The sequence below is a fragment of the Silurus meridionalis genome, chromosome 9 (assembly GCF_014805685.1).
Source record: "Silurus meridionalis isolate SWU-2019-XX chromosome 9, ASM1480568v1, whole genome shotgun sequence".
NCBI lineage: Eukaryota > Metazoa > Chordata > Actinopteri > Siluriformes > Siluridae > Silurus > Silurus meridionalis.
Window position 1 is genome coordinate 8,994,230 of NC_060892.1, and position 26,578 is coordinate 9,020,807.

The 26,578-nt window shown below is 39.1% G+C and overlaps 1 protein-coding gene across 1 annotated transcript in view; it reads right to left on the reverse strand.

Annotated features, from left to right (window-relative positions):
• The window catches only part of abhd17c (abhydrolase domain containing 17C, depalmitoylase), a 50,582-nt gene extending 24,528 nt beyond the window's left edge, over nt 1-26,054 (reverse strand). The window contains exon 1 of the mRNA XM_046858156.1: nt 24,711-26,054. Coding sequence (XP_046714112.1) covers nt 24,711-25,195 — 485 coding nt within the window. The 5' untranslated portion in view covers nt 25,196-26,054. The remainder of the gene's footprint in view (nt 1-24,710) is intronic.
• Between the last annotated feature and the right edge of the window lie 524 nt (nt 26,055-26,578).

Below are 26,578 nucleotides of genomic sequence, written 5' to 3' on the forward strand. Positions count from 1 at the left end.
GAGCGGTCACGTGCCTTTTTTAAATTTTTTATAGGTGTCCTTGCAAAACTGCCGCCGGAAAAACAAAGCCTCCAGACACACTGCTAATCCACGGTGAGCGTGTCTTGACGCAGCACATCAAGCACGAAGTAAACAAAGTGCAAATGCTCATTACCTGCAGGCAGCATCACACCTGCTTACCTGCTGAAGGGTGGCCGACTTTCCTACAAACATGCCAGGCACGCAACTCTTGCGTTTGGTGAAAAACGCTCAAAAACTCAGAAATTACTATTCTAACACTACGTTCTTCTCTCAGATACTGACTAGTCCATTACTAATAAGTGAATAATCGCTTAACCACAACACACACATACTTTACTGAACACATACAAAACTGAAACTCTATCAAAACTATCAAAACAGAACTCTGGGGAAAAAAATAAATTCAGATGGTTCGTGCTTGATCCCACACCGCCAGACCTTTAGTGAGGTACACTGATGGCTGCATTATAACCTGGATGTATTTTAATGTTACACTGAAAATGTATTCTTATTGGTCTACCCCAACCACACGGCCAAAAGATCTCAAAGGCACACGTGGACTAGCTACATTTTGAACCTGAGTGATATTTGATGAATTTAAAATTAATTTAGAGTTCATCAGAGGAACCCTGGTCACCTTGTAACCTTCGAAATCTGATCTAAAACTAGACCAAAAAGATGTAATATGACAAAATCTTACATTTATGCCATAAGTCAGATACCAGTTATCCAGCGCAACTTGCACTCATCCCATTTATACTGATGACAAAGTTAAGAGCCTTGTTCAAGGGCCCAGCATTGGAAGCTTAGTGGTGCTGAGATTTGAACTCAGAAGTCCACCACCTCACCATACTGAGCTACCACTTGCGCCGAATTACAAAGGTTTGTAATGGAAGACACTATGAGCCATGTCATTACATTTTGCACCCTTCCCAAAACGACTTATATGACTGAATGTTAAGGGCCTTGCTAAGGGGCCCTAAGCGTCAGCTTGCTAGGATTTGAACTCATCGCTGTCCATTTAGAAAAACCTCTTATCCACTGAGATACCTCTTCTTACCATAGACATCATAAAAAACAAACAAACAAAAAAAACTATTTCCTTATACCATAGACATCTTTAAAGCTTTAATTGCAACCAACGACTTTGCGACATAAAACTAATGGAACAGTCAAAACCTATAGATTCATTGTTAGCCAAGAAATGTATAACCTACTGAAAAACATTTTTTTAATCACGAGTTGGTTTCCATGTTACATCCACATTAACTGAGAAATCAGCTCTTGTTTAGAGTCTGAACAAGCTGAGAATCTGACTTCACTTCAAACTCCATTCAAGTGGAACAGGCCTTCTGTAGTGGAACGTTCCTTCTAACAGAGGAGCAGTTTCTGAACCACGTACACTGGACATTTTTGGAATTTTCTGTGCTCCAACGCACCTGACTCAACTTGCTGGATTGTTAAAGCTATTCGGGGTCAAGCGCGGGTTTGTCGGAGCACAAAAACGTGCTGTTCCGAGGGCGCTCGTGACAGGGGCCAACTGAAAACCATCACTCACGGGTCCTTCCAGGAAAGCACCGTTCTAACTACATTTTAACCTTTCACCAGCCGCACAGTGAAAAGTGTAGGCTGAGGGGCTGGTCATAGACAGACTGTTTTAGAAAAACCCTGTGTGTGTGTGTGTGTGTGTGTGTGTGTGTGTGTGTGTGTGTGTGTTTGGGGGGGGGGGGGGGGGGGGATAATTCTGTCTACAGTTATCCATGCATGCAGAAACACAAAAATAAATGGAAAACGCTCACGCATGCCAGTCTTTCAACGATATGTCAAGATCCGTATATATGGGGGCGTGGCTTGAGATTAGCAAAGTCATTATGGCAGGTATCATTAATATGCACCTTTTTCCATAATGCATTAGTATACATCAGCGATACCAACATCAAAGATAACTGCTCAAGTGTTACTTCATAAACAGAGCAAAGATTGTTCACAAATAATGATAATACATATGAAAGGTGTCATCTAAGGTGCATAAGCCTGAGTCGTGTGTTTGAAAACTTAATTATGAAATAACGGCACAATATGTAAAATATATTATATATATATATATATAGATAGATAGAGATATATATATATATATATATATATATATATATATATATATATATATATATATATATATATATATATACACAGGAGTGCAGAATTATTAGGCAAGTTGTATTTTGAGGATTAATTTTATTTGAGGATTTAATTTGAACAACAACCATGTTCTCAATGAACACAAAAAACTCATTAATATCAAAGCTGAATATTTTTGGAAGTAGTTTTTAGTTTTAGCTATTTTAGGGGGATATCTGTGTGTGCAGGTGACTATTACTGTGCATAATTATTAGGCAACAACAAAAACAAATTCATACCCATTTCAATTATTTATTTTTACCAGTGAAACCAATATAACATCTCAACATTCACAAATATACATGTCTGACATTCAAAACCAAACAAAAACAAATCAGTGACCAATATAGCCACCTTTCTTTGCAAGGACACTCAAAAGCCTGCCATCCATGGATTCTGTCAGTGTTTTGATCTGTTCACCATCAACATTGCGTGCAGCAGCAACCACAGCCTCCCAGACACTGTTCAGAGGTGTACTGTTTTCCCTCCTTGTAAATCGCACATTTGATGATGGACCACAGGTTCTCAATGGGGTTCAGATCAGGTGAACAAGGAGGCCATATCATTAGATTTTCTTCTTTTATACCCTTTCTTGCCAGCCACGCTGTGGAGTACTTGGGCGTGTGTGATGGAGCATTGTCCTGCATGAAAATCATGTTTTTCTTGAAGGATGCAGACTTCTTCCTGTACCACTGCTTGAAGAAGGTGTCTTCCAGAAACTGGCAGTAGGACTGGGAGTTCAGCTTGACTCCATCCTCAACCCGAAAAGGCCCCACAAGCTCATCTTTGATGATACCAGCCCAAACCAGTACTCCACCTCCACCTTGCTGGCGTCTGAGTCGGACTGGAGCTCTCTGCCCTTTACCAATCCAGCCACGGGCCCATCCATCTGGCCCATCAAGACTCACTCTCATTTCATCAGTCCATAAAACCTTAGAAAAATCAGTCTTGAGATATTTCTTGGCCCAGTCTTGACGTTTCAGCTTGTGTGTCTTGTTCAGTGGTGGTCGACTTTCTGCCTTTCTTACCTTGGCCATGTCTCTGAGTATTGCACACCTTGTGCTTTTGGGCACTCAGTGATGTTGCAGCTCTGAAATATGGCCAAACTGGTGGCAAGTGGCATCTTGGCAGCTGCACGCTTGACTTTTCTCAGTTCACGGGCAGTTATTTTGCGCCTTGGTTTTTCCACACGCTTCTTGCGACCCTGTCGACTATTTTGAATGAAACGCTTGATTGTTCGATGATCACGCTTCAGAAGCTTGGCTATTTTAAGACTGCTGCATCCCTCTGCAATATATCTCACTATTTTTGACTTTTCTGAGCCTGTCAAGTCCTTCTTTTGACCCATTTTGCCAAAGGAAAGGAAGTTGCCTAATAATTATGCACACCTGATATAGGGTGTTGATGTCATTAGACCACACCCCTTCTCATTACAGAGATGCACATCACCTAATATGCTTAATTGGTAGTAGGCTTTCCAGCCTATACAGCTTGGAGTAAGACAACATGCATAACGAGGATGATGTGGTCAAAATACTCATTTGCCTAATAATTCTGCACTCCCTGTAGATAGATAGATAGAGATAGATAGATAGATAGATAGATAGATAGATAGATAGATAGATAGATAGATAGATAGATAGATAGATAGATAGATAGATAGATAGAGATATATATATATATATATATATATATATAAAAAACATTAATAGTCCCTTGCGGTCTTAATTTGACAATTGTAAAAACACACATTGTGTGAATAAACAAAGAAAGAAAAGGAAGTAATTCTCATTTTTGTGCATGTGCACTCAAACAAAAGCAGTTCTCCTTTTGTTGTTTTCACTATTAGATCCAAAAAAAAAAAGAAGAAATGAAAGCATCAGAATTCACATTACAAGTAACAATAAAAAAATTAAAATAAACACCGCAAATACAGACTTGTATATTCAACATATTTCACTTTTCGCCTAAAATGTCACAGAGTATGTAACTTTGCAGCGCACCCGGGTTCCAGGTTCATTTAGCTGAGATTAGCTACTGCCTGCACATGTGAATTTCTTCAGAATTTACAGGGTTCTGCCCAACTCTCATCCACATGCTAGACGGTGTTTACTCTGAAATTAACAATATTAGCTCATTAGCTAAGTATTAATGACCGTGTGAAGGTGTGTTAACTGTTGTCCTCTCATCAATGTGTATTCCTCACTGATATCCAGTGTTCTTGGGATAGGCTCCAACCCCAACCATGTTTATCTGTAAATTTCCAGTACTGCATCTGCTACAAGATTAATTAGAATATTAAAAAGAAAACTTTTTCACATGAAAATCAAAGCATACTCCCCTTCATAAACAACATATGCTGGAATGTAAAAACATTACCCTCTATGAATAAAATGTCATTTTTCTGTTCTCTATGTGCAACTATTCGACAAACTGTAGCTCTTTAACAAAGAAAAGCAATCGTAATTCTCCTATGTATCTAATTATTTTTTTTTAAAAAGGACTCAAGTAATACTACTACGTTACATAGTTAGGCTTATATAATACAGAACTGGTTACTAACTATAATATTGCTTAAAATGATCATAGTGTCTTGTGGCAGGAAAATAGCAAGTGATTACTTTGATTGCAGGTTTTAAACTGGATACAAGCTGATGGTTTTCTGTCCATTTTTATTGGTTTGTAACACTTTCTTGACCAAGCCTTAAAAAAAATCCGAGTTCAAACATTGTGTCATAACTGTGATCCTGAATTATTTTTAGTCTACAAACAAGAAACATTTCAAATGTAGGGCTGCAGCTATCGCTTATTTTAGTAATCGAGTATTCTATCGATTATTCCAACAATTAATCAAATAAATACTTTATCTTTATTAAAAAAAAAACAATAAATATATGAGATAATTAAACATCTCTTGAAATAAACAAGTAATTTGTTTACTTTTTGAGAAAAATTTACATTTTGTTGCTGAAATTGCGTATAATATCCATGAAAACTTAACCCATTAATGTATTTGCAATCGTACATTAAAATGCAAATTCATAAATATTATTGAAATCTGGATACGTGTGTGTGTGTATATATATATATGTATATGTATGTATGTATGTATGTATGTATGTATGTATGTATGTGTGTGTATATATATATATATATATATATATATATATATATATATATATATATATATAAACCACACTGTACAGTGTTTTTTTTTTTTTTTTTTTTTTGTTAGAAATGATCCCAAACTTTCCATTGTTTTCTTTGGAGAATCATATGAAAGCAAATTTTCATCACATAAAAAAAAAAAAAAGAATGTTTGCATAAATCCGACATTCTCAGGCAATTCTGACTATTTCTAGTAAGCATTCAACATTTCTGGTGCATCCACCGGTAACCATGTTGTCCTGAAGTTTGAAGCATGAACGAGGCTCCTCTGCTTCATCTGTCTTGCTCAGGAGGATACTGAACTGATTGTTGGACAGAGTTCTCTCAAGAGATCGGAAGCTTCGTTCGAAACCATGCAATTCTATTGATTGTAGCCTATTTTACAGCTTTATGGCACTACAGAAAAAAAAGTCGTAAATGTGAGGGGGAAAAAAAAAAACCCTTTTTTGGGGGACAAAGCTCCATGTGTAGTTAAATGGAAAAAAAAAGTTTTGTATTCAAATTACTCAAGTTACTCAAGGAGTCGTTTCATCCCTAAACACACAAGTATTGTAATGCCTGACTTTTCCAGCATATGTAGTTCTTCTTCAAATAACTGTGTAGGACAGAAGTCCTCAAACTATAGCCTACGGGCCAAATACCATTTGGAATAGCCCTCTAAAAAATGCAGGAGGCATATTTTCAAAATGTAATTTTAAATATGCGCTTTACTCATATCTGTATTTGACAATAAAGGTTGGCTTTCATACTTAAATTTCCCGTGGTTATTAACATAACTAACAATTATTTCCATTCAACATAACAGTATATAGCAATAAATATGAAAAATTTATTTTGATAGTAATAATGCTTTTTTAATAGGCTATATGTCTCTTAAAAAGTAATTTGTCTGTATACCATGGTTTACCATATATTGTAAATAACGGTGGCGAAAACCTGCTGCTTTCTAAATGTACAATGGTTTTTAAAAAAACTAAATGATGGCAGAATGACGAGAAAGTTAAAAACAAGTTTCCTACATGAGACTTCCCAGCTTTTAAACACAGTAAACCTTCAACCCAAGCTCATTAACTCCAGAGCAGGAGCCATTAAACTAATGGAGAGATGAGAAAAGCCTGAACAGACAGTGCAGACAGATGTAATGACTGCGCATGGAACCAGGAGTTTGGTGTTGACTCGTTTTCATTGGTCAAATCCTTCTTAACGTGGCGTGTCAGCCGTGTGGGATTAGCAATGTGCTCAGTATTTATAATTCACACAATTATTTTCCCGAATAAATCCCTTGCTGATAGGGTTCGCATTTAATGGGTAAAGAGGGCATTTTAATTAGGCCTACATGACTGATAACTCCAATTTAGCTTTCGCTCCAATCATTAGCTGTCCTCATGTACACAAACAGCAAACCACACAGGCAAAGTAACTTCACAATTACTGTGCTAGCGCTCGACGCACACTGGGAAAGTTTAGCTTAAAGGAATTTTTTTAAGCCAACATTCCCCCTGAACACATTCAGAATGTCACCAGTAGAAATGTACGAGATGTGTTTTATTTTTATATATATCGCTTACAATAATCTCAATTGTTTTAACGAAGCATGATTTGATATTGAGTACATCACAAAACCCAGACCAAACACACCTACAGATTGCACGCATTCATTACCTAATGATTTATAGTAGATCAGACTCGTGCGGATTTAGAATGTGTTCGGTGACTGCGTAACTCGGTCTAATAATATGCACTTGGAATGATCACAAAATTCCATGATTTTGTTGGCTGAAAAAAAAAATTTACATTTAATCAATAGACAAAAAGTGCAATTCTTTTATCAAAAAATCAGCTCTTATGATATAACTTTTATATTATATTATATAAAATGCTAATTTATTTTACCCAGTAATTGTCCTTCAACTGTCAAAATCTCAGTCAATTAGAATAATACATCTAAGAATACGATTTGAGAGAGCGAGAGACAGAGAGCGAGAGAAATACGACAGCGTGAGTATGAGGAAATAAAAAGTGCCGGGACAACCGTTAATGAAAAATGAACGGACGCTCGGTCTGTCTTCCATCCCTGAACCAGTGAGATCCTGTTACACGTATCATACGGCGTGACACTCGCAAACATCTGTAATTGTGTTTTGATTTGTTCGGGTAACAGGTTGTGCCTGGTTTCGTTCCTCTGTCTCTTTACTAAACAGGGTTTTTCAGGCATGCATTTATCATATTTTTGCCGTTTTAGGTGCTGATATAAACGTGTTGTCTTCCCACAAGAAGTATTAACGTTCATTTTGCATATCTTGCACAGTACCTCTTTTTGCACAATGTCTGTGATCCTAAAAGCGAAAATATCGACAAAGTTGGTGACCACAAACTCACAGGCACTAGTAAAAATCTATTTAAACTTAGTGGAAAAATTTTCTCTCTGTCACTGATGTGAACTGAACACAACATACTATGAAGAATATAAAACATTTTTTAGGACTCAGCTGTACATGGTAGTCCTTAGAGTACTAGCACAATAACTTGTCTATCATTAGCGCTAAAAATGTATAAAATAAATATTATGAATATCGCACACCCAGTCAATAGTTTCACTTTTTGTATCAAAATCAAACTACCAGGTTTATGACATTATCTGATCTTTTTTGCTTTCATTTACACCCTTAAATTAAACAGAGATTCATGCTACAGCACATTAAATCCTTCAGTTGGTTTATTTTATACACGTAAATCTGAGAAAACCTTAGATGTCTGTATAAATAAAAAAAATGTAAATAAAATGAAAATTGTATAAAAAAAAAAAAAACTTTTACTCTACAGCAGGCCACTCAAGATCTTCCACTTTCACCCATAAAACCATATGCTTATGCATTATACATCATTGTTATGCTTGAACAGGTTTGGGTCTCCTACAAAAAAAAATAAATAAAATACACAAAAACGTCCTACTGCATCCAAAACAATTAAATGCCTGTAACTGTTAACAATTTGAGGAAGAAGCACATATGACTGGAAAAGACAGATGTCCCAATACTTTTGTTAATATATTGCACAAACCAGCCTTGTCCTGGTCTCTGTGCTGTTACATGAAAATAATGCACACTGGAGGAAAAATGATAAGCTGAATTTAGTAACGAACAACAAAATGTACTGCTGAACTGTTTATAGTTAGATTTAAATGTTAATGTTGTGGAACATCCAAGAGACAAGTTAGTTCGCGTTTTCTTCTGTCGTAGTTCCGCTCGGCAGAATCGGAACACTTTATTATTCCCGAAGGGAAACTGTTCTAAAGAGCATATCCCTCTCTCCTACCATTCCTCAAAAATCTAAATGCGGCTCATCATCTCACCAGGAAATTGGAAAACAAAATTCCTGTCCTGGAGACTTGTTCCAAAGTACTCAAAGCCAAGACTCTTTCCGTATTTATTAAATAAACAAAAACATCACCATCAGATAAACTATCATACCTTGCTCTTTGATAAACCTTTAATACGAATATTAATTTTGCATTATGACGCGCGTCTGCAGTAGGTCCCTGCGTACGCGTTCCTATAGAAACTACCAGAACATGCATGTCAATATAAACTTTATATATTCAAGTTACAGCCTGAACTGCCTGTCTGAGGTGTGTGTTAACATGAAAAATAATCAGTTCAGTTCAGGTGCTTGTTCAGTCGCTTGTCATTTCAAGACTGGACGACTGAAACTTGTTGCTAGTAGCTCTGCTTACAAGCACGATTTGACATCTGCAACTGATCCAGAATGCAGCTACATGACTTTCCAACCGTACTCAAGTCTCTAACATTACCACGTTGCACCCATCCCTCCACTGGCTTCCTGTGCTCTATTGGCTATGGCTAGTCCTGAGCTCTATTCCAAACAGCACCTTTACGATGAACTGCTCGCCCAAAGTCACTGTCTGTCCTAGGTAAACGCTCAAATCCTAAGCATCGACTATCCAAATCTAGCATAAAGCCATTCCAGAGGACTTGAAGCGATTATTTGAGTCAAGGACCAAATCCATAGTCTTGAACTGGGATGTTCATCCATCAAACATGGGTGTGACAACCAGATACTAGAGTTGTAACGGTACACAAAATACATGGTTTGGGATGAATCACTGTTCGGGTTGAATTTTAGTACCGTTAGAGGAAAGAAGTGCAAAACATTAAATTGCTTGTCTTTTTTTATTAACGCAGTTTATTAACATTTGTGAACAACAGTTTGTATTTTTTAAAGAAAGTGTCTGCTTGCTAAAATAATATATAAAGCAAAATTTTGCAAAAAAGAAAAGGAAAAAAAATATACACAAATAAAAGAATAAATCAAATGAAGGCAAAATTTAATTAATTAAAAAAAAAATTAATTAAAAATGTAATTAAATAGTTAACATTTGTTAAACTCTATTTGTTTAATTCAATTGTGTATACAACTGTTGCACTTATTTTCAGAATACTTCATTCTTACCATCCTTCACTCGTTCGTTCCTTCGATATGCAGAATTGTCAGGATTTTCTCCTTTTAAGAGAATTTCTTGAAGCTGGACATAAACGCTAAAGAATTCGTTAAAAATAGAAGTGCAGGCACAAAACAAAATCCGAGTTTTACAATGCAGCGCAAATCGTATTTCCGGTTGTATGATACCAACTAAAAAAAGTGACACCGCGCGTGTGGGCCGTTACTTGATACGTTCCATGTGGGAACTCAGATTTTAAATATGTTCCACATGTAAAAAATAAAAAATTAAAATTAAAAAAAAGGATTGCATGTGCACCAAACCGAAATCCCTGTACCAAAACGGCGCGCTGTTACACCACAACCAGATACCCAGATATTTCAGGAAACGGCATCAATGCTGCAGCAAAATGTACACAAGTCTACAGAAATTCAGTTTACAATTAGACACCAGCTTCCAAAGTGACTGGTGCTCCTGCACAGTTTTATGAACTCAATAATCAGTGATTATTTCCCTGCTGATAAGAGAACACTGATCAGTCAAGTGACGAGATGATGACGACGACGAGAAGCCCTCAGGTCGTGAGACAGAGACTGATGCGTGATGCTGATAATCGCTTTGTGAACACGTGCTTCATTGTACAATTTAATACATAGTTAATGCTGTGAATTGGTTCTTTTATTAAAGAAGAGGTAGGAGTTCAGGACAATTAGTTTATACTCATTCCAACTAATATGCTGAAGTTTCTGATGTAAATATAAACCTCTGTTCATCTGAAACCATCTACATGATCAGATTTCAAACATTTATTACATAAGTGTAGGGCTGCAGCTACCGATTATTTTAGTAATCGAATATTCTGACGATTATCCCATCGATTAATCGGGTAAGAAGCACTTTCTTTAATTAAAAGCAATACTAAATCTACGATAGAAAATAAAGACGGGTCTCTTAAGTCGTTCGTTTCCTTTTTTCTTTTTTAAATAAACATTGCTGCAATTGCATTAAAATCTGTGAAAACTTGGGGAAATATTTTAAGTAGCGCCAAGTGATCTCCGAGCAGAAGTAGGGCCTGAGGATGGATCAGGAGAAGGTATCAGGATGACTTGTATACAGTTCTACTGTCCTGTCCAGTTGTTTAGTTTCTCTTCTTTGTACTATGCTACTGGATTGTTCAGTGTTACCCCATGGTCCTGAGGAACATCACTTTCAAACATCAGTTCAGTCCATTAAATACAGAGAAAACAACCACTTAACAAGACCAAACTACAGTGTTCAATCAGTTTACACATGATGTTTGTTCATACAGCATGACTATTAGAAATGTCTCCAGGTTTTTTTTATTATACAAATATGAAACTAAATGTGTTGATTCATTTTTTCTAAAACCATCAGCACTAAACTTGGATTAACTTGATTAAAAACCTTTTTCGAAAGTATCAACAGAATTAAAAGTTTCTCAAAGAGGTAGAATTAATACATTTTGGGGAATTTAACTGATAAATATTTGTGTGTTGATCCCAGCAAATATTACAATGTAAAATACGTTTTGTTTCAACATCAAGATATATTTCATGTAATTTGTTGTTTAAAGCAATGATCGCATTTATATTTAGTGTGTGCATTTAATGTTGGTGATCTCTGATCTGTGGAAGGTATAAAGCATTTTACTGGTTTTATGAATAATGCTTTTTCTTAAATGTATTGTTCCAGGGAACAGACAAATGAGAAGTCTCTAAGGCTTCCTTTACGATCGGTGGAGGGACGTCGGCGGCATGTGCCACTTTTATTATTTACACCTGATAAAAAGTCTATCTGCTGCTTTTACAGAACTGTATGTCGAATTTTACTCTAGAATCTCTATAAGCTCCGATTTACAATCCACAATCAGTCAGCGCTCTAGACGCCGTTCCTGCTGGCAACGACCTGATGGCATGCTGTGTTATTACATGTCAAAGTAATAAAAGAACGAATAGCCATTTTAAGAGGATGACCCTCGACCTCAAGACATCCGTACAGAGTTACTTTGTGTGTAAACACCGATTTACTACGTTGAGTCGAACTCGTAAAGCGGCAGCACTCGTATGTTTACCGCGCCACAGTTTGGATTGTGTTGATCTGAGCAGATTAAGGGGCGACAGGACTGAAAGCATTCTCATAAAACAGTGACTCGGGGGCTTGTAAAAAGGAAAATTAACTGACGCAAGAGGAAACGCAGAAAGACACAGGGCGCGATAAACCCGCTGCGAACACTCGCATTGTCTCACTGGATATTTTCGATTTCGGCCATGTGATACGGCTTGATTCCTGAAACCGGTATGTACAAAAAATAAAAAGACAGACGGGTTTCTCCAGAGCCTGGAAGCGAGTTGGGGGCAGATCGGTTCTGTTCTTACTGCTTCGATAAGCCGTGGAAATCTTAACTAAAAGCGAGAGCTGAAGGAAGACCGTGTTAATTTCGTGCCGGTGCCTGGAGAATTTACCCGAAAATTTGATGTACTGCATCTGGCCAGTGTGTCTGACCCTGACTACACAGAAGGGACCGGACGTCTGAACGCGCTACCAAGCAGACGATTTCAATTACTAAAACATCATTGTCGAGCTCTGTTTTGTAAACAAGACTCGAAACATTAGGGACACTTTGGGCTGTTATTACACACAGCTCTGTAATAACTCCATTAATGTTATGTTTCCACATTCAAAAACATTTTTTGGGGAAAGGGCAGAAAAAAAAAACAGGAAAACACGAAAGCAAACAACAGTACACGTATTCGTACTAACACTTTTCAGGACAGGGCTTTCGGTTCGGTACCCATGTGTACCGAATGTAATCCTTTTTATGTGTGGAACATAATTTTATATTATAAAATATATTTAAATAATTTATCACACACACACACACACACACACACACACACACACACACACACACACACACACACACACACACACACGGTTCAAAAAAAAATTGTCCCCCTTCCTGACTTCTTATTTTTTTGCATGTTTGTCACACTTTAATGTTTCAAATCATCAAAATAATTTAAATACCAGTAAACAACAACAAGTGAACACAACATGCAGCTTTTAAATGAAGGTTTTTTATTATTAAGGGAATAACAAAATCTAAAACTACATGGCCCTGTATGAAAATAAATAATGACCTGCCTGATAAAGTGAAGTAGACCAAAAGATCCCAAAAAGCTAGACATCATGCAGAGATCCAAAGAAACTCAATCAAATGAGAAAGAAAGCAATTGAGATCCATCAGTCTGTAAAATGTTATAAAGCCATTTCTGAAGTAAACCACAGTGAGAGCCATCATTCACAAATGGCAAAAACATGGAACAGTGGAGAACCTTCCCAGAAGTGGCCGGCCGACCAAAATTATCCACGAGGCCACAAAAGACCCCACAACAACATCCAAAGAACTTTAGGCCTCACTTGGTCAGTGTTCATGACTCCACCATAAGAAAGAGACTGGGCAAAAATGGTCTGCATGGCCGAGTTCCAAGATGAAAACCACTGCTGAGCAAAAATAACACAGGCTCGTCTCAGATTTGGCAGAAAACATCTTGATCAGCAAGACTTGTGGGAAAATACTCTGTGGACTGATGAGACAAAAGTTGAACTTTTTGGAAAGTGTGTGTCCCATTACGTCTGGTGTAAAAGTAACACCGCATTCCAGAAAAAGAACATCATACCAACAGTGAAACGTGGTGGTGGTATTGTGACGGTCTGGGGCTGTTTTGCTGCTTCAGGACCTGGAATTTTTTATTTAGATTTTTTTTTTCTGAGACTCCCTCGGGAACACAAAGCGGGGGATCACAGCATTTTTTTTTTTTTTTTATATTCCCGTGCCATATAAAACCACCGTCACTGTGGATCCTCGCCCCATACCGAAAATGAGATTTATATTGCACATGCATGAAAACACTGAAGAACCCGTAGCGCTGGCACTGTGGATTATTTAGCCTTTTATGTCCAGCTTCAAGAAATTCTTTCAAAAAGGTGAAAATCCAGACAATTCCACATATAGATATCAAGGGAGTGAAAGAATGAAGGATGGAAAGAATGAAGACATTTGTTAAAGTATACTAAAATAAGAACAGTTAAGCAGATCATACGTTTCAAAAATGTATCTGACACACACACACACACACACACACGTATTACTCAAATGGGGTCTAACTAAAGTAAACTGCTTTATTTTTCCATTTATATAATAAACTTAATTTGTGCCAATTTAATTAATTACTCAACTAAATCAATAAAATATAAAAGTGTATTGCATTCATTTGAATGTCTATTGTAAAGGTTTATATTTTATAAATTATTTAACCAAGCAGGCATTTAATTTAAAATGGTTTAAAAATCTGTTCAAATGTTGATCACAAGTGTTAATAATAATCGGCTTTAAAAAAAAAAAAAAAAAAGCAATTTTATGGTTTTCATACTTTTCTTCCCCCAACTGTACTGAAATTGAACCAAACCGCGACTTGAACCGTACTGAACCATGAGTTGTATACCATTACAACCCTATACGATTTATTTACATACAGGCATTTTCAAGCTGTTACCTTGGAAACTAACTAAACAGTGCATTAAAGGATTTCATGGGCATCTGGGAAGTTTTCCGTTTACTGGGCCATTACTATTCATTCAAAACTTGAAAGCACCAGCTACCCGAATACACAATGTTCAGATTAAGAATACAACACACAGCGGGTCATTTGAAACTCGGAAGGGTGCCGGGAGAAACCCTGCCCTAGTGCACACACATACACCCATCATTTAGCATTACAATGTGTTAAGAGAAAGGGGGCTAACACACGCTGTTGCCCACATGAGCTCAGTTGCTGCGAGTCGGCGTGTTAATGAGAGCAGATCGTGAACTAAGATTAGCAGAGATGCGCGCTCTCATACTAATTACTGCACAGAGAGAGACACCTGCAGGGCTGACAGGTGCCACGGCATCGACACGGCCACAGGTGGGAGAGAAGAAAAGCGGGAAGGGGGAAACAGGAAGTTGCTCGACGAAAAGCTGCTAGATCCGGCTCAAGTATGAAAGATGGACCGTATTAACGTGTGAGTGATTGTAAATTAACACTACACATGACTGCACACAAGCACAAATCATCCTGTCAGACTGGCAACCCTGAGCAGTGCGATCTATTTATTTATTTAATTTCCCTAAACTTAAAAAAAAAAAAGGACAAAACTCTCATTTAGTGCAAATTCACATTCTCCACTTTAAAACACTAGTTTTTTAGTCAATCAATTAATCGAGTAATCGGATAAGAACTATTTTTTCTTCATTACAAAACCGTGCTAAATATACATGAAAAAATACGACTTTTTTTTTTTAAATTAACAAGTAAACTGCTTCCTTTTTAGGAAAATGTATATTTTTATTGCTAAAATTGCAATCTGTGAAAACATTTTGCATTTGTGCATTTAATTGCCCTGTACACAAACCCAGCGTCATGAATTTCTTGTTGACATGGGTTGAAGTGAAGACCCCAGGCCCCCTCATCCTACTTCATTACTTGCCTTTACCAACACGCTTGTGGCTGAAATCTCCACAGACACACTCCAAAATCTAATGAACATCTTTCTGGAAGAGTGGAAGTCATTTTAGGAGCAAATGGGAACTAAATGTGCACATGCAAATCTTACGGTCACGCACCATAAACTTTCTCTTATTAGTGAAAATATGATTATATATATTATAAATATATATATATATATATATATATATATATATATATATATATATATATATATATATATATATATATATATATATATATATGCGCTTGAAAACACTGCACAAGGTACCCAGAGCACAGGATCGAACCTTCAAGCTGTGAGACGACAGTGCTGTCCACTGTGCCACCCTAAATCCTTCCAAATGACCATATTTACTAAATATATTGACACTCAAATGAGACCCAGATTATTAACCATTCAATAGGTGTCATGGGATTGATTGGAACTGTGCAAATTCCCTTTTCCTTCAGGCTTTGTGTAGCTGATTAAGCAAAGAGCTCAAACTCATGAGGCGATTCATACCTGTAAACCTTCAGCGATTAAACCCTGCTCGCGCCGCAATCCCGAACACTGCGCCAGGATAAAGGAGGAAACCCAGCGTGGGGGCGGATTAACATGCAGGAATGAATGCGCATGGCCCAGCGAACAGGCGCGCAACTCCCGAGTCGTCGAATGAAGCACTCTAAAATAGAACGACGGATGATAAAAGCTCAGAAATCCCTCACTAGAGGATGCAAGATCGAGTCGCAAATAGAACCTGGTCTGACCTGAGCCGAACTAAACAAGGAAAAGAAAAGAAAAAAAAAAAAAAAAAAAAAAGGCCGTTCAATTCGGTAAACACGCTTCGACGATCCATTTTCAAACTTTGCTGCAAGGTTTCAGAAGCAAGAAACTGAAGGTAACTCGAGGTAACTGCTGATTTATTGTTTAGGAATAATCGCTGAAAAGGTAACGGGAACGCGGAACAGGTGTAAAAGCCGTTATCTGATGCCTGTGTTGTTCAAGATGGCAATGAGGCGAAACTCTTTAGCTGACTTTAACACTCCTTTGGGTGAATGAGCACAACTCTCCACATAACTTTCTTTCAGCTTTTCCCCATTAGGGGTCACCACAGCGGATCCTCCGCATGTTTGATTTGGCACGTTTTTATGCTGGATACCTTTCCTAACGCAACCATTTATCCGGGCTTGGGACCGGCACTGAGAGTGGCTGGGGGTTGGTTCCCTGACCGGGGATCGAACCCGGGCTGCAGCGATGAGAGCGCCGCATCCTAACCACTAGACCACCAGGGAACATGAGCACAAATCTCCACATCCCACTCCAAAATCAAGTGGAAGATCTTTCCAGAAGAGTGGAGGTTATTAGCAAATAAGGACTAAATATGGAAGGGCGTTCAAGCAGCACATACAAAGCTTATTTTCTTCTCACTGAACAGCAGTTTTATGAAAAGTTGGGTTTTGACATCAGACAGGCAGTAAATGCAAATCGGGTGTACAGCATAAGTTCTCCGTGACATACCAAATATTTCACAGTGTCTCGAATTTGTCTTCAGAAAGCATTTTGGATGGCATCATGCGAGGAGACGAGTTTCCAAAAAGTAAATCATATCCCAAACACACAAAGCCTACCGCACTGCAAGAAGTTACTCTGAAGTAACTTGTTTGAACTGCTAATGTTTTAAACACCCACAAACCAGACAACTAAATCTCTGTGCCAACAACTTTAGTTCTTCTTGCTATCAGTCTGTATGCCTTACACGCTCTTAAAATTCACAATACTCCAAACTCGGAGAAAGCCATTAAAGAAACAGAGACTTGTCATTCCTGTGACCTTGACCATATTTGGTTTTTATGTACATGCCCTTAACCGGAGCGAAATACATTAATTTATACACCTGAGCATTTAAGAGTTAAGGGTCTTTCCCAGGGCCCCAGGAGCAGCAGCTTGGTGCCACTGGGATTCGAACTCTCATCCTTTCAATCAGAAGTCCAACATCCTAACAACTGAACTGCCACAACCCACTATCAGCTAGTGATACTGATAAATCCACAGAAATCCTCTACTTTCGATGAGAGCTGAAGGAAAGTGACACGAGTGCCATCAGTAGACTCAAACTTCACCGCAAGGAGGAGTGTTTAATGCCCTTAAAGTATCAAATTTATGCTCCATTATATGTTTGCACAAGTCTTGGAAAGTAGTGTGAAAACATCTCATTTAGCTGCAGAACACATTTCATGGGTTACAGTCTTTAACTGTCTTTTCTTTTAATGTGGTGTCCTTTATATGGAGTACAGTGTCCCTGTATTATATCTTCACATTTTGTATTTCTCAACAGGAGTACTTAATCACATTTTTTTCACTGCATGCTAGGTCTATTTAACTTGATGGCTCAGTGATAATAGTCTCCTTCAAATATTTAAAGCACAAGCAGCATGCCACTGCTCCCTAATCCTCAAACTGAATTATTTTCATAGAACGCCATGGTCTGGGGTTTCTTATTTCTATAATTTGAAGTTTAGAGTTGAAACAATTTATATATAAAAAAAAATAAAAAAAGATTAGATTGAAAAAGATTCACTGAAACGTAATGTGAACAAAGAGCTCTAAAGACGGTTAAAATGCCCGTGTTTCTCTGCGTCATTCCCTGACATGAGAGCTGAGGGACACCGTTAAATAAAAACCTCTGAAGAGAACTTAAGCATCATAACACTGTTGTGTAACTGTGTAATGTGTGTTAATTGGTGCAATACGAAATTAGAGTGATATTAACCAACGCAAAGTGAAGATGATTCCTTTTTGGGTATTAAGAAACTATACAGCCTATTCAAAAGAAAGACTAGATCACGTGACAAGAGTGCACTCTGTGTATTTAAACTCCATTGGTGGTGCAGATTGGACTTGCATGCATTACTAATAGAATGTGCATATTGCACTTTTTAACGCTGCACATTTTTGCATTTACACCAGGTAAAATTAAGGGGACAAAAATGCATGTCCCTAAGAAACTACAGTAGGATGTGCAAAATGTGTGCAAAAAAGCATCATGTCAGCGCTCACTGCTGCTGCTGCGTGTAATCAAGTCGGCTTCTGTCACACCCCCATCAAAATATTATTTATATATAAAATATTTTCCAGGAATTTTCCAAACTGGAAAATTTCCATGGGAGTTAAAGAGAATATATAGGAATTAACAGGAATCTATGAAAATTGCTGGTTAGCCTATAACAGGGAACTTGAATGTAATCTTGCTGGATAATCTTGGATATAACAACCAAACTGAATACAATCTTAATTCCTACCCTGTACATTCATCAATCACACTACAGATAGCACACTGCATGGCTACTGAGGTCGTAACCCCTACATGCACTGTGCTTTCCTCCATAACACTGATCATTTCTTGAATCCTGCACAAAAATAAGGTCAAACAAATGACTATTTTGGCAAGTGTTCATGCAAATGACAAATATTACATGCATTAAAGTTAAAAAAATTCCTTGTGCGATGTGTAAGCTAGTCAAAGGCAACATTTTATCTGTATTAGTTTGCATGCAGATCAGCTAATTATTTATGCATTTATGTACATTTATGTATATGATATAGGACTATATATATAGGATTAGAACTGAGTATTAGAGGAACCTCTCACGTAGGTCATTTCGGAGACAAGGTGAGGGAGGTGAGATTGGGATGGTTTGGACATGTGCAAAAGAGGGACATGGGGTATATCAGTAGGAGAATGCTGAGGATGGAGCCACTAGGAAGGAGAAAAACAGGAAGGCCAAGGAGGAGGTTTATGGATGTGGTGAAGGAAGACATGCAGGTAGTTGGGTTGAAAGAAGCAGATGTAGAGGACAGGGGGATATGAAGACGGATGATCCGCTGTGGCCACCCCTAATGGGAGCAGCCGAAGTAAAAAGAAAGATTATGGTTTATATAAATGTTTTTCAAATTTCCTATTCATTCATAATAAATTTCTATAAATTCCTGGAAGCTTCTAACTTGGAATATTTCCATAAGTCCAAAGATAAAGTTCCTCAGCAACCCAATCCTCAATAGTTTTTACAGAGCACAGAATAAGCTTTGCTTTGCTCCGAAATGGGGCCTTCAAAAGCTTACGTCACAATAACGCATGGTATCTGAGAAATTTTTATTTGTATCGAAGTGACGCACACCATCGGCACTTACACTCAAATCTGCATTTAAGAAAGCTTTGGTATCTCGGTGAACATTGGCCTGGACAAGCAAACAAAGGTATAAATAAAGCAGTAATCTACAAAATAACAGGCAACTAGTCATTAGCGGCGGGTACTTACCCTTATGCTAATTACATAAGCTGCAGGAATTAAAAAAAAAAAAAAAACCTATGTAAAACCAAAACACTACATAAAAAAATAAAAATCCCCCAAAACCTGGCCAGTGCATGTGCAAAGGAAACAAACTAGAAGCAACTTTGGCAACTTGTCACCGATTGTCAACACGAGCCAAACCCCAATCCACAGCGAGTGAAACTCTGCGTATACTGAACCGTACTCGTCCGCGCACACTTCCAACACCGCGGGCGAAGCTGGCACAATTTCAGAAGGAGAAAAATGATTTTGGGGGGAAAAAGGTGCCGGGTGGTGATATGCTAATGCTCAAACAGATTAGCATGAACCTCGACTTTGAGCTAAATTTGCCGCTTGGCGAGTTAATTTACTCTGACAAGGTTCAAAAGTTTCCGGTCTTTGTTTGGGCGCACGGGGATTTCTTTTTAAGTTTCCGACTTTAATCTAGAGTCTAAGATATACTCATAATGCGTTGCGAAGCGTAAGAGCAGATGCAGCGTGACTTAGGGGCGTGGGGGTGGGGTGGGTGAAGGAAGCTATTAATTACTAGATGTTTTTCAGCCAACAAGCAGCACAGTGTTGGGCGTCAGGAGTGTGCGCTGCACAGCTAGTCAGTTATTAAACATGCGCCTCTTCTGTTTTCAGAGCAAATATAGAGTGGAAGAAATGTGACTGTCGTGTCTAAGAGGAGAACAAACTGCAGAAATACTATCGAGACTGAATATTAGACGCGTCAGTCGGTGAAACTGATCCCTTATCCTTCACGATATTTCATCTCATCACAAGTGCAGCAACGCTCCCATGACCTCGTGCTTGCATGAATTCACTCGACACCAAAAGTGCGTGGACACCCGGCCATAAGATTCGTATTTAGGTTTTTGAACATCCTGTTCCACATTAAGTCCCTATTCACCCTCCACTCTTTTGGGAAGATGTTCCACAATTTTTTAAATGTGGTTGTAGAGCTTTAAGCTCATTCAGACACAAGAGGGTTAGTAGTCATGTATGTAGGGTGAGGAGGCCTGGGGTGTTTAGTAGCGATGTGGTCAGAGCTCTATATCAGGCCACTCAATATCTTCCATTTCAAAACTATAACCTCATGGATCTGGCTTTGGGCACGGGTGCATTATCACGCTGGAACAAATACATCCGATACAATTGTATGCTCCAACTTTGTGGTAACAATTCAAAGAAGAACCAAATATAACAGGAAAAGTCAGGTGTCCTGATACTTTTGACCATAACTAAACTGTAAACAAAGAACCTACTTAACATAGTCACTAGTAGAGCATTTAGAATGACAGATGGTCCACTGTTTAATGTCTCACACCATTATTTTACAGGTGCATCTAACTTTTCAATAATGCAGATTGATGATTAGTTTTAATATAATGTTTGAGTGGACACGCTTTCTGAGCAAACATATACCACTGGCTGACAGTCACATTGACTTGCAAATGCCCATCCTTCAGCATGTGACCTCTGACTGAAGTTGCCAAGTTTAAATTCCCACTTGTCGGCTCACTGAACACTAAGCGATGATGGCGAATTTCTAAAAAGTGGAGGTGTGTTTTAAATCCAGGAACACTCATCGAAACTACTCTCTGTCCTTTCCGATTAAGACACTGGGGTGTGCATATAAAAACAGACTGATGACTGGTGCTCTATTGATTTGTGTCAGAGATCGATACAGATCCAGCCTCATCTCCGGGCTCTTTTGTTGCAGAATTTCCCACAGACTACTAACCAGGTCTCATTACCCATTCGCACAACAGCCTTTCCCGCCCGAGATCACTGTAATCACTGCATGCTGGCCATCAGCGCTTGGGTCAACCATGTCTAAAACGCTTTTCATCCCTGCGTGAGCAAGCACTTATCCAGAAAATCAAAGCCACTAAAATCTGATTTTTAAGAAAGCAGCTTGAGAAATGAGTAATATCATGCCATAAGGGACATTAAAAATGTATAGATAAGCAGGTACAGCTCAGAGTGTTAGATTAAGAGCATTCCCATGCTGACATATAGACCTGTCCTGCAATTTAGATAATGATTTAAATCACAAACGATTACTTGAACGATTCCACTATACAGTAGGGATGTAATGGTGCATAAACATTCACGGTAAATTTTGGTACAGTTAGAGGGAAGAAATTTCAAAATTGCTTGTCTTATTAATTTTGAACAACGGGTTACATTTTTTTAAACAAAAAAATAAAAAAATGGAGTGAGCAGCCATACTGGCACTGCACTCTAGTCTGAACTCCAATTTCTTTTTTAAACCCATGGCATTGTTGTGTATGTTTACCAACTAAAAAAATTCTTAAAGAAAGAAATAATCAAATACTTTATTATGTTCAACGCGTAAAAAGGATTGCATTTAGTACACGTGCTGTTAAACCCCTACTATATGAACAAAAAGTATTGAAACACCTGCTTTTTCCAGCCATATGTAGTACTTCAAATTGTTACCACAAAGTTGGAGGCATGTGTATAAAATGTGTCTCTACACAGGGTAGCATCTAATATTCCACTCATTAGGAGACCCAAACACAATCCAGCATGACAACGCCCCTGTGCACAAAGCCAGATTCATAAAGATATAGTTTACATGGGCAGAAATAGAAGAAACCCCAGATCTCCTCATTAAACATCAGTACCTGACATCACTAAAACCCTCATAGCTGAATGAGCACAAATCTCCAGGAACACACTACAAAACCTAGTGGAACATCTTCCAAAAAAGTAGGTTATAACAGTAAATGGGGACTAAACGTGGACCCTTCAAAGTGCACACATGAATATGATGGTCAGCTGTCCATGGCTGCACAATTCGTTGGCTGATCACCACTGCGTTCTCTGGAAAAGCAATAAATCACAGAGGCCTACAATATACAAGTGAGCCTAATGATTTTCTGTGTCGTCAATCACGGTGCATTAGACAAATTTATCGAACCGATTAATAGGCTCAAAATAATACAAGGGTTTCCCCCGCTGTTGGAAGTTTACAGGGGGTCTAAATGCACCCTTTGGTATGTACAAGCAAAGAAAAGTAAAGCCTAAATGGGTTCCTCAGTGGCTCTTTAGACAGTAATGGTTTCAGAATCAGAAAATATTAAGGTTGGGTTCGCTTTCAGGGTAAGAAGATCTCTTAAATGCTGAAATGAATGTCTTAAATTGTAAAAAAATAAAAATTGGACACCAAGAACAGCTGCTAATGAATATGAATGAAGAATGATACACTGTATAACCAAAGGATTTTCTTCTGCCTCAACAACAAGGGCTATTATTGTGAAATGGAAGAGTCTAGAAGGAACAACAGTGCAGCCAGAACGCTGTAGACCATGCCAACTTCCTAAAAACAAATCTAATAAATGAAATCACAGATCCTCTTTTGCATCACTCACTGCAGAGTTCTGAACTGCCTCTGGAAGCAACATCAACCCAAGAGCTTTGCTTCAGGAGCATCATGGAATGGGTCTCCACGGCCAACCAGCTTCACACAAGCCTAAAATCACGCCATGCAAAAGCCAGCCGGAGTGGTGTACAGCGCCCCACCGCTGGACTCTAAAACAGTGGAAATGTTCTCTGTTGAGAAGTGATGAATCACGCTTCACTATCGAGCAGTATGATGAATGAATCAGAGGCGGGCGAATACCTGGAAAACACAACCTACCGAAACTGCTGTATACAAAGCGAGGTCCATAAGTGCATGTGTATCAGCAGATCTTGAAAAGCCACCAAGAGTCTAGGTAGTGTCAGAATCCTTCATGGATCATTTGCATACGCTGGTGATGACAATCAAGTGCTGGTGGTAGCTCAGTGGTTAAGGCATTTGACTTTGGATCGGAAGGTCACAGGTTCAAATCCCACTATCACCAAGCTGCCACTGCTGGGCCCTTGAGCAAAAGCCCTAAGACCACCCCCTGCTCAGTTGTAAGTCGCTCTGGATAAGGGCGTCTGCCAAATGCCGCAAATGTAAATGCTAAATATTTACATGGGGAAAGGGGGAACTCTGTGATTAAGATGTTGGACCTCAAATCCCACCACCACTACGCTGCAACTGCTGTGCCATTGAGCAAGGCCCTTAACCTTCAACTACTCAGTTGTATAAATGGCGTTAAGTCGCTATGATTAAGGGCATTTGCAAAATGCTGTAATGTAAAAGTAGGTTTATTTTAATAAAACTTGCCAAACATTAAGCAAAAAATACAGGAAGTTTTCACCTGTGCCCCATACAATCAATAACCAAAAATAAAAAGATCTAACGGTCCTACAACATGGCTTGACAAGTGCAGTGTTGAGGAGCAAGCAGCTTGACCTCAACCTCATTGACCACCTTTAGGTGTCTCCATGCTAGCGTGCTGGGTTACTGATCGGAAGGTTGAGGGTGCAAACTCTGGTATTCTTCCACATACACAGTGTACAAAAGAATGAATGTGATTACTAACAGACCAACAGACACAAACAGTAAACATTCAACAGAGTTATGGTGCGATACATATGAGGTACATGTGATAAATACGTGTGTAATAAAATACGATAAAATAAAATACGTGTAAACAAAAATACGAAGTGTAAGTCGTGTAAGACCAGAGTTGCACAGTCAGAGGTGACGGTGTGCAATGTCCAGTGTGCACAATTTAGCAATACAATGTCTATAGTAGAGATTTTTGTTGTTGTTGTTGTGCACACATGCAGATGGATGGACTATGAAATTCTCTTTTTGCATATACCAGCATATTAGAACGCAGGGGTCAAAGTGCAGGGTCACCAAGAATACAGCATCCCAGAGCAGAAGGGATTAAGGGCCTTACTCAAGGGCCCAACAGAGGCATCTTAGTGGTGCTGGGGCTCCAACTATTGATCATTAGTAACCGTTGAGTTCATACTTCCCCAGACTAGAAATCAAAGTTTGCATGGGTATCTATGATATGCACACAGAAAGCAAGAGAGCGCGCGAGCCTGGGCATCAGTTAATGCCCAGGTGCCTTTGCGGTTGTACTCACTTTGTCCTGAGCACCTGCCAGGCCGCCTCGATGTCCGCGTACAGGTTCTTCTCAGACGGCTTGCCGGTGCTCACGCCGTAGCCCGAGTAGTCGTAGGAGAAGACGTTGCAGTTGATGCGCGAGCCGAGGCCGATGTAGAAGCTGCACATCTGGCCGAGGTCCACCGCGTTGCCGTGCGAGAAGAGCAGCGTGTAGCGGCTGGCAGGCGCGCAGCGGACGAACATGCAGAGCACGCGGTTGCCACGGCTCGTGCGCGTGCCGAACACCTCGACGGCGTCGAGCTCGCGCTGCGAGTACTGCCAGTCCGCTCGCTCGCTCAAGTGCAGGCTGCACGCGCCCTCGGCGTCCGTGTGCACCGAGTAGGTGGGCTCGGGCGGCAGGAAGGCAAGCTTGGCGGCGATGCGGCTCGGGCACGGCGGGCAGCAGAACAGCCAGCACAGCTCGCCCAGCGAAAAGCCGTTCATCCTGGGGCCTTGCTCGGGCATTGACGTGCCGTACTACGAAGCGGTAAAGTACAAGGCACAAGAAAGACAACGAGCCCCGGTAACGACTAACTACAGACACGAACCGATGCTAATACAGCGCTAGCTGGCTAAATAACCGTTCTTTCCTCGCTTTCGTGCGGCTCTTAATTATTCAAAACGCGCGCTAATAGTGAACATCTTAAAACATTTGCTTACCGCAAACACGCCGTATCTTACTAAGATCTCCGACAATGTACATGAAAATAAATCCAATCCAACACTGAGTTAGCTTAGCCGTACACAATGGAAGCGGCCATGTCTCCTTCTACACTTAGGCCAAATATAAGACTTCCGGTAAGAAGCGGAAATCCTGTCCTGGCGGAAAACCCTGACGTCACACGACCGCGTGCCATAGTGCAAACTAGAAGTGATAGATTTTATTGATTGATTTATTTATTTTAATATAAATTTTACAAGAAAAAAAACAATAGGCTTATATGTATAATATGTAATTTAATTTAATGTAATAACATTTCATATAAAAAAGGAAAAGGTTCTTTGACACAACATTTGCTACAAAATTATTTATAAAGTTTGCTGCACTCTTGAAATGTTATACTGGTTTTGCCTAAACTAAATTGTATACTTGATTTATTAAAAAAAATAAAAATAAATAACAAGTACCGCCTGCTGGATCTCTGGACTGGACCCCTGAACCAAATCCAACACTGATCAGTCCCACAAATCAGACACACCTGTTGCCTAAAATTAAGGACAAGGAAACTGTTTCCTTAACCAATCCTATCGTCCCTACATTGGCTTCCTGTTAAATTTCGAATAGATTACAAACTATTACTTCTCACTTATAAAGTACTAAATGGTTTGGCTCCCATGTATCTCTCTAGTCTTTTAACACGCTACAATCCGTCACGCTCCCTGAGATCTCAAAACTCTGGGCTTCTAGTAGTTCGTACAATAGCAAAGTCCACTAAAGGTGGTAGAGCGTTTTCACATTTAGCTCCTAAACTCTGGAATAGTCTTCCTGACAGTGTTCGGGGCTCAGACACACTCTCCCAGTTTAAGTGTAGATTAAAAACATATCTTTTTAGCAAAGCCTACACATAACACACATCACATATCATAACCTTGTGCTCCAGAACATCTGATCACATGCACATTATCAGCTTGTGCTGTTAATATCATGAACAGCAGCTACGCTAATTCCTCTCCACTGCTTCTCTTTCTCTCCCCATCCTGAGACACCCTGAGGTGTGGCCAGCTCCAGTCACCTCCCACCTCGTGATGATTACGGACCTTTGAAGAAGTAGATGCCGAACTCGCAAACATCCCGAACCATCTAGAGATGTACCAGTGCCATATGGATCCCGCTACATGTGTGGAGTT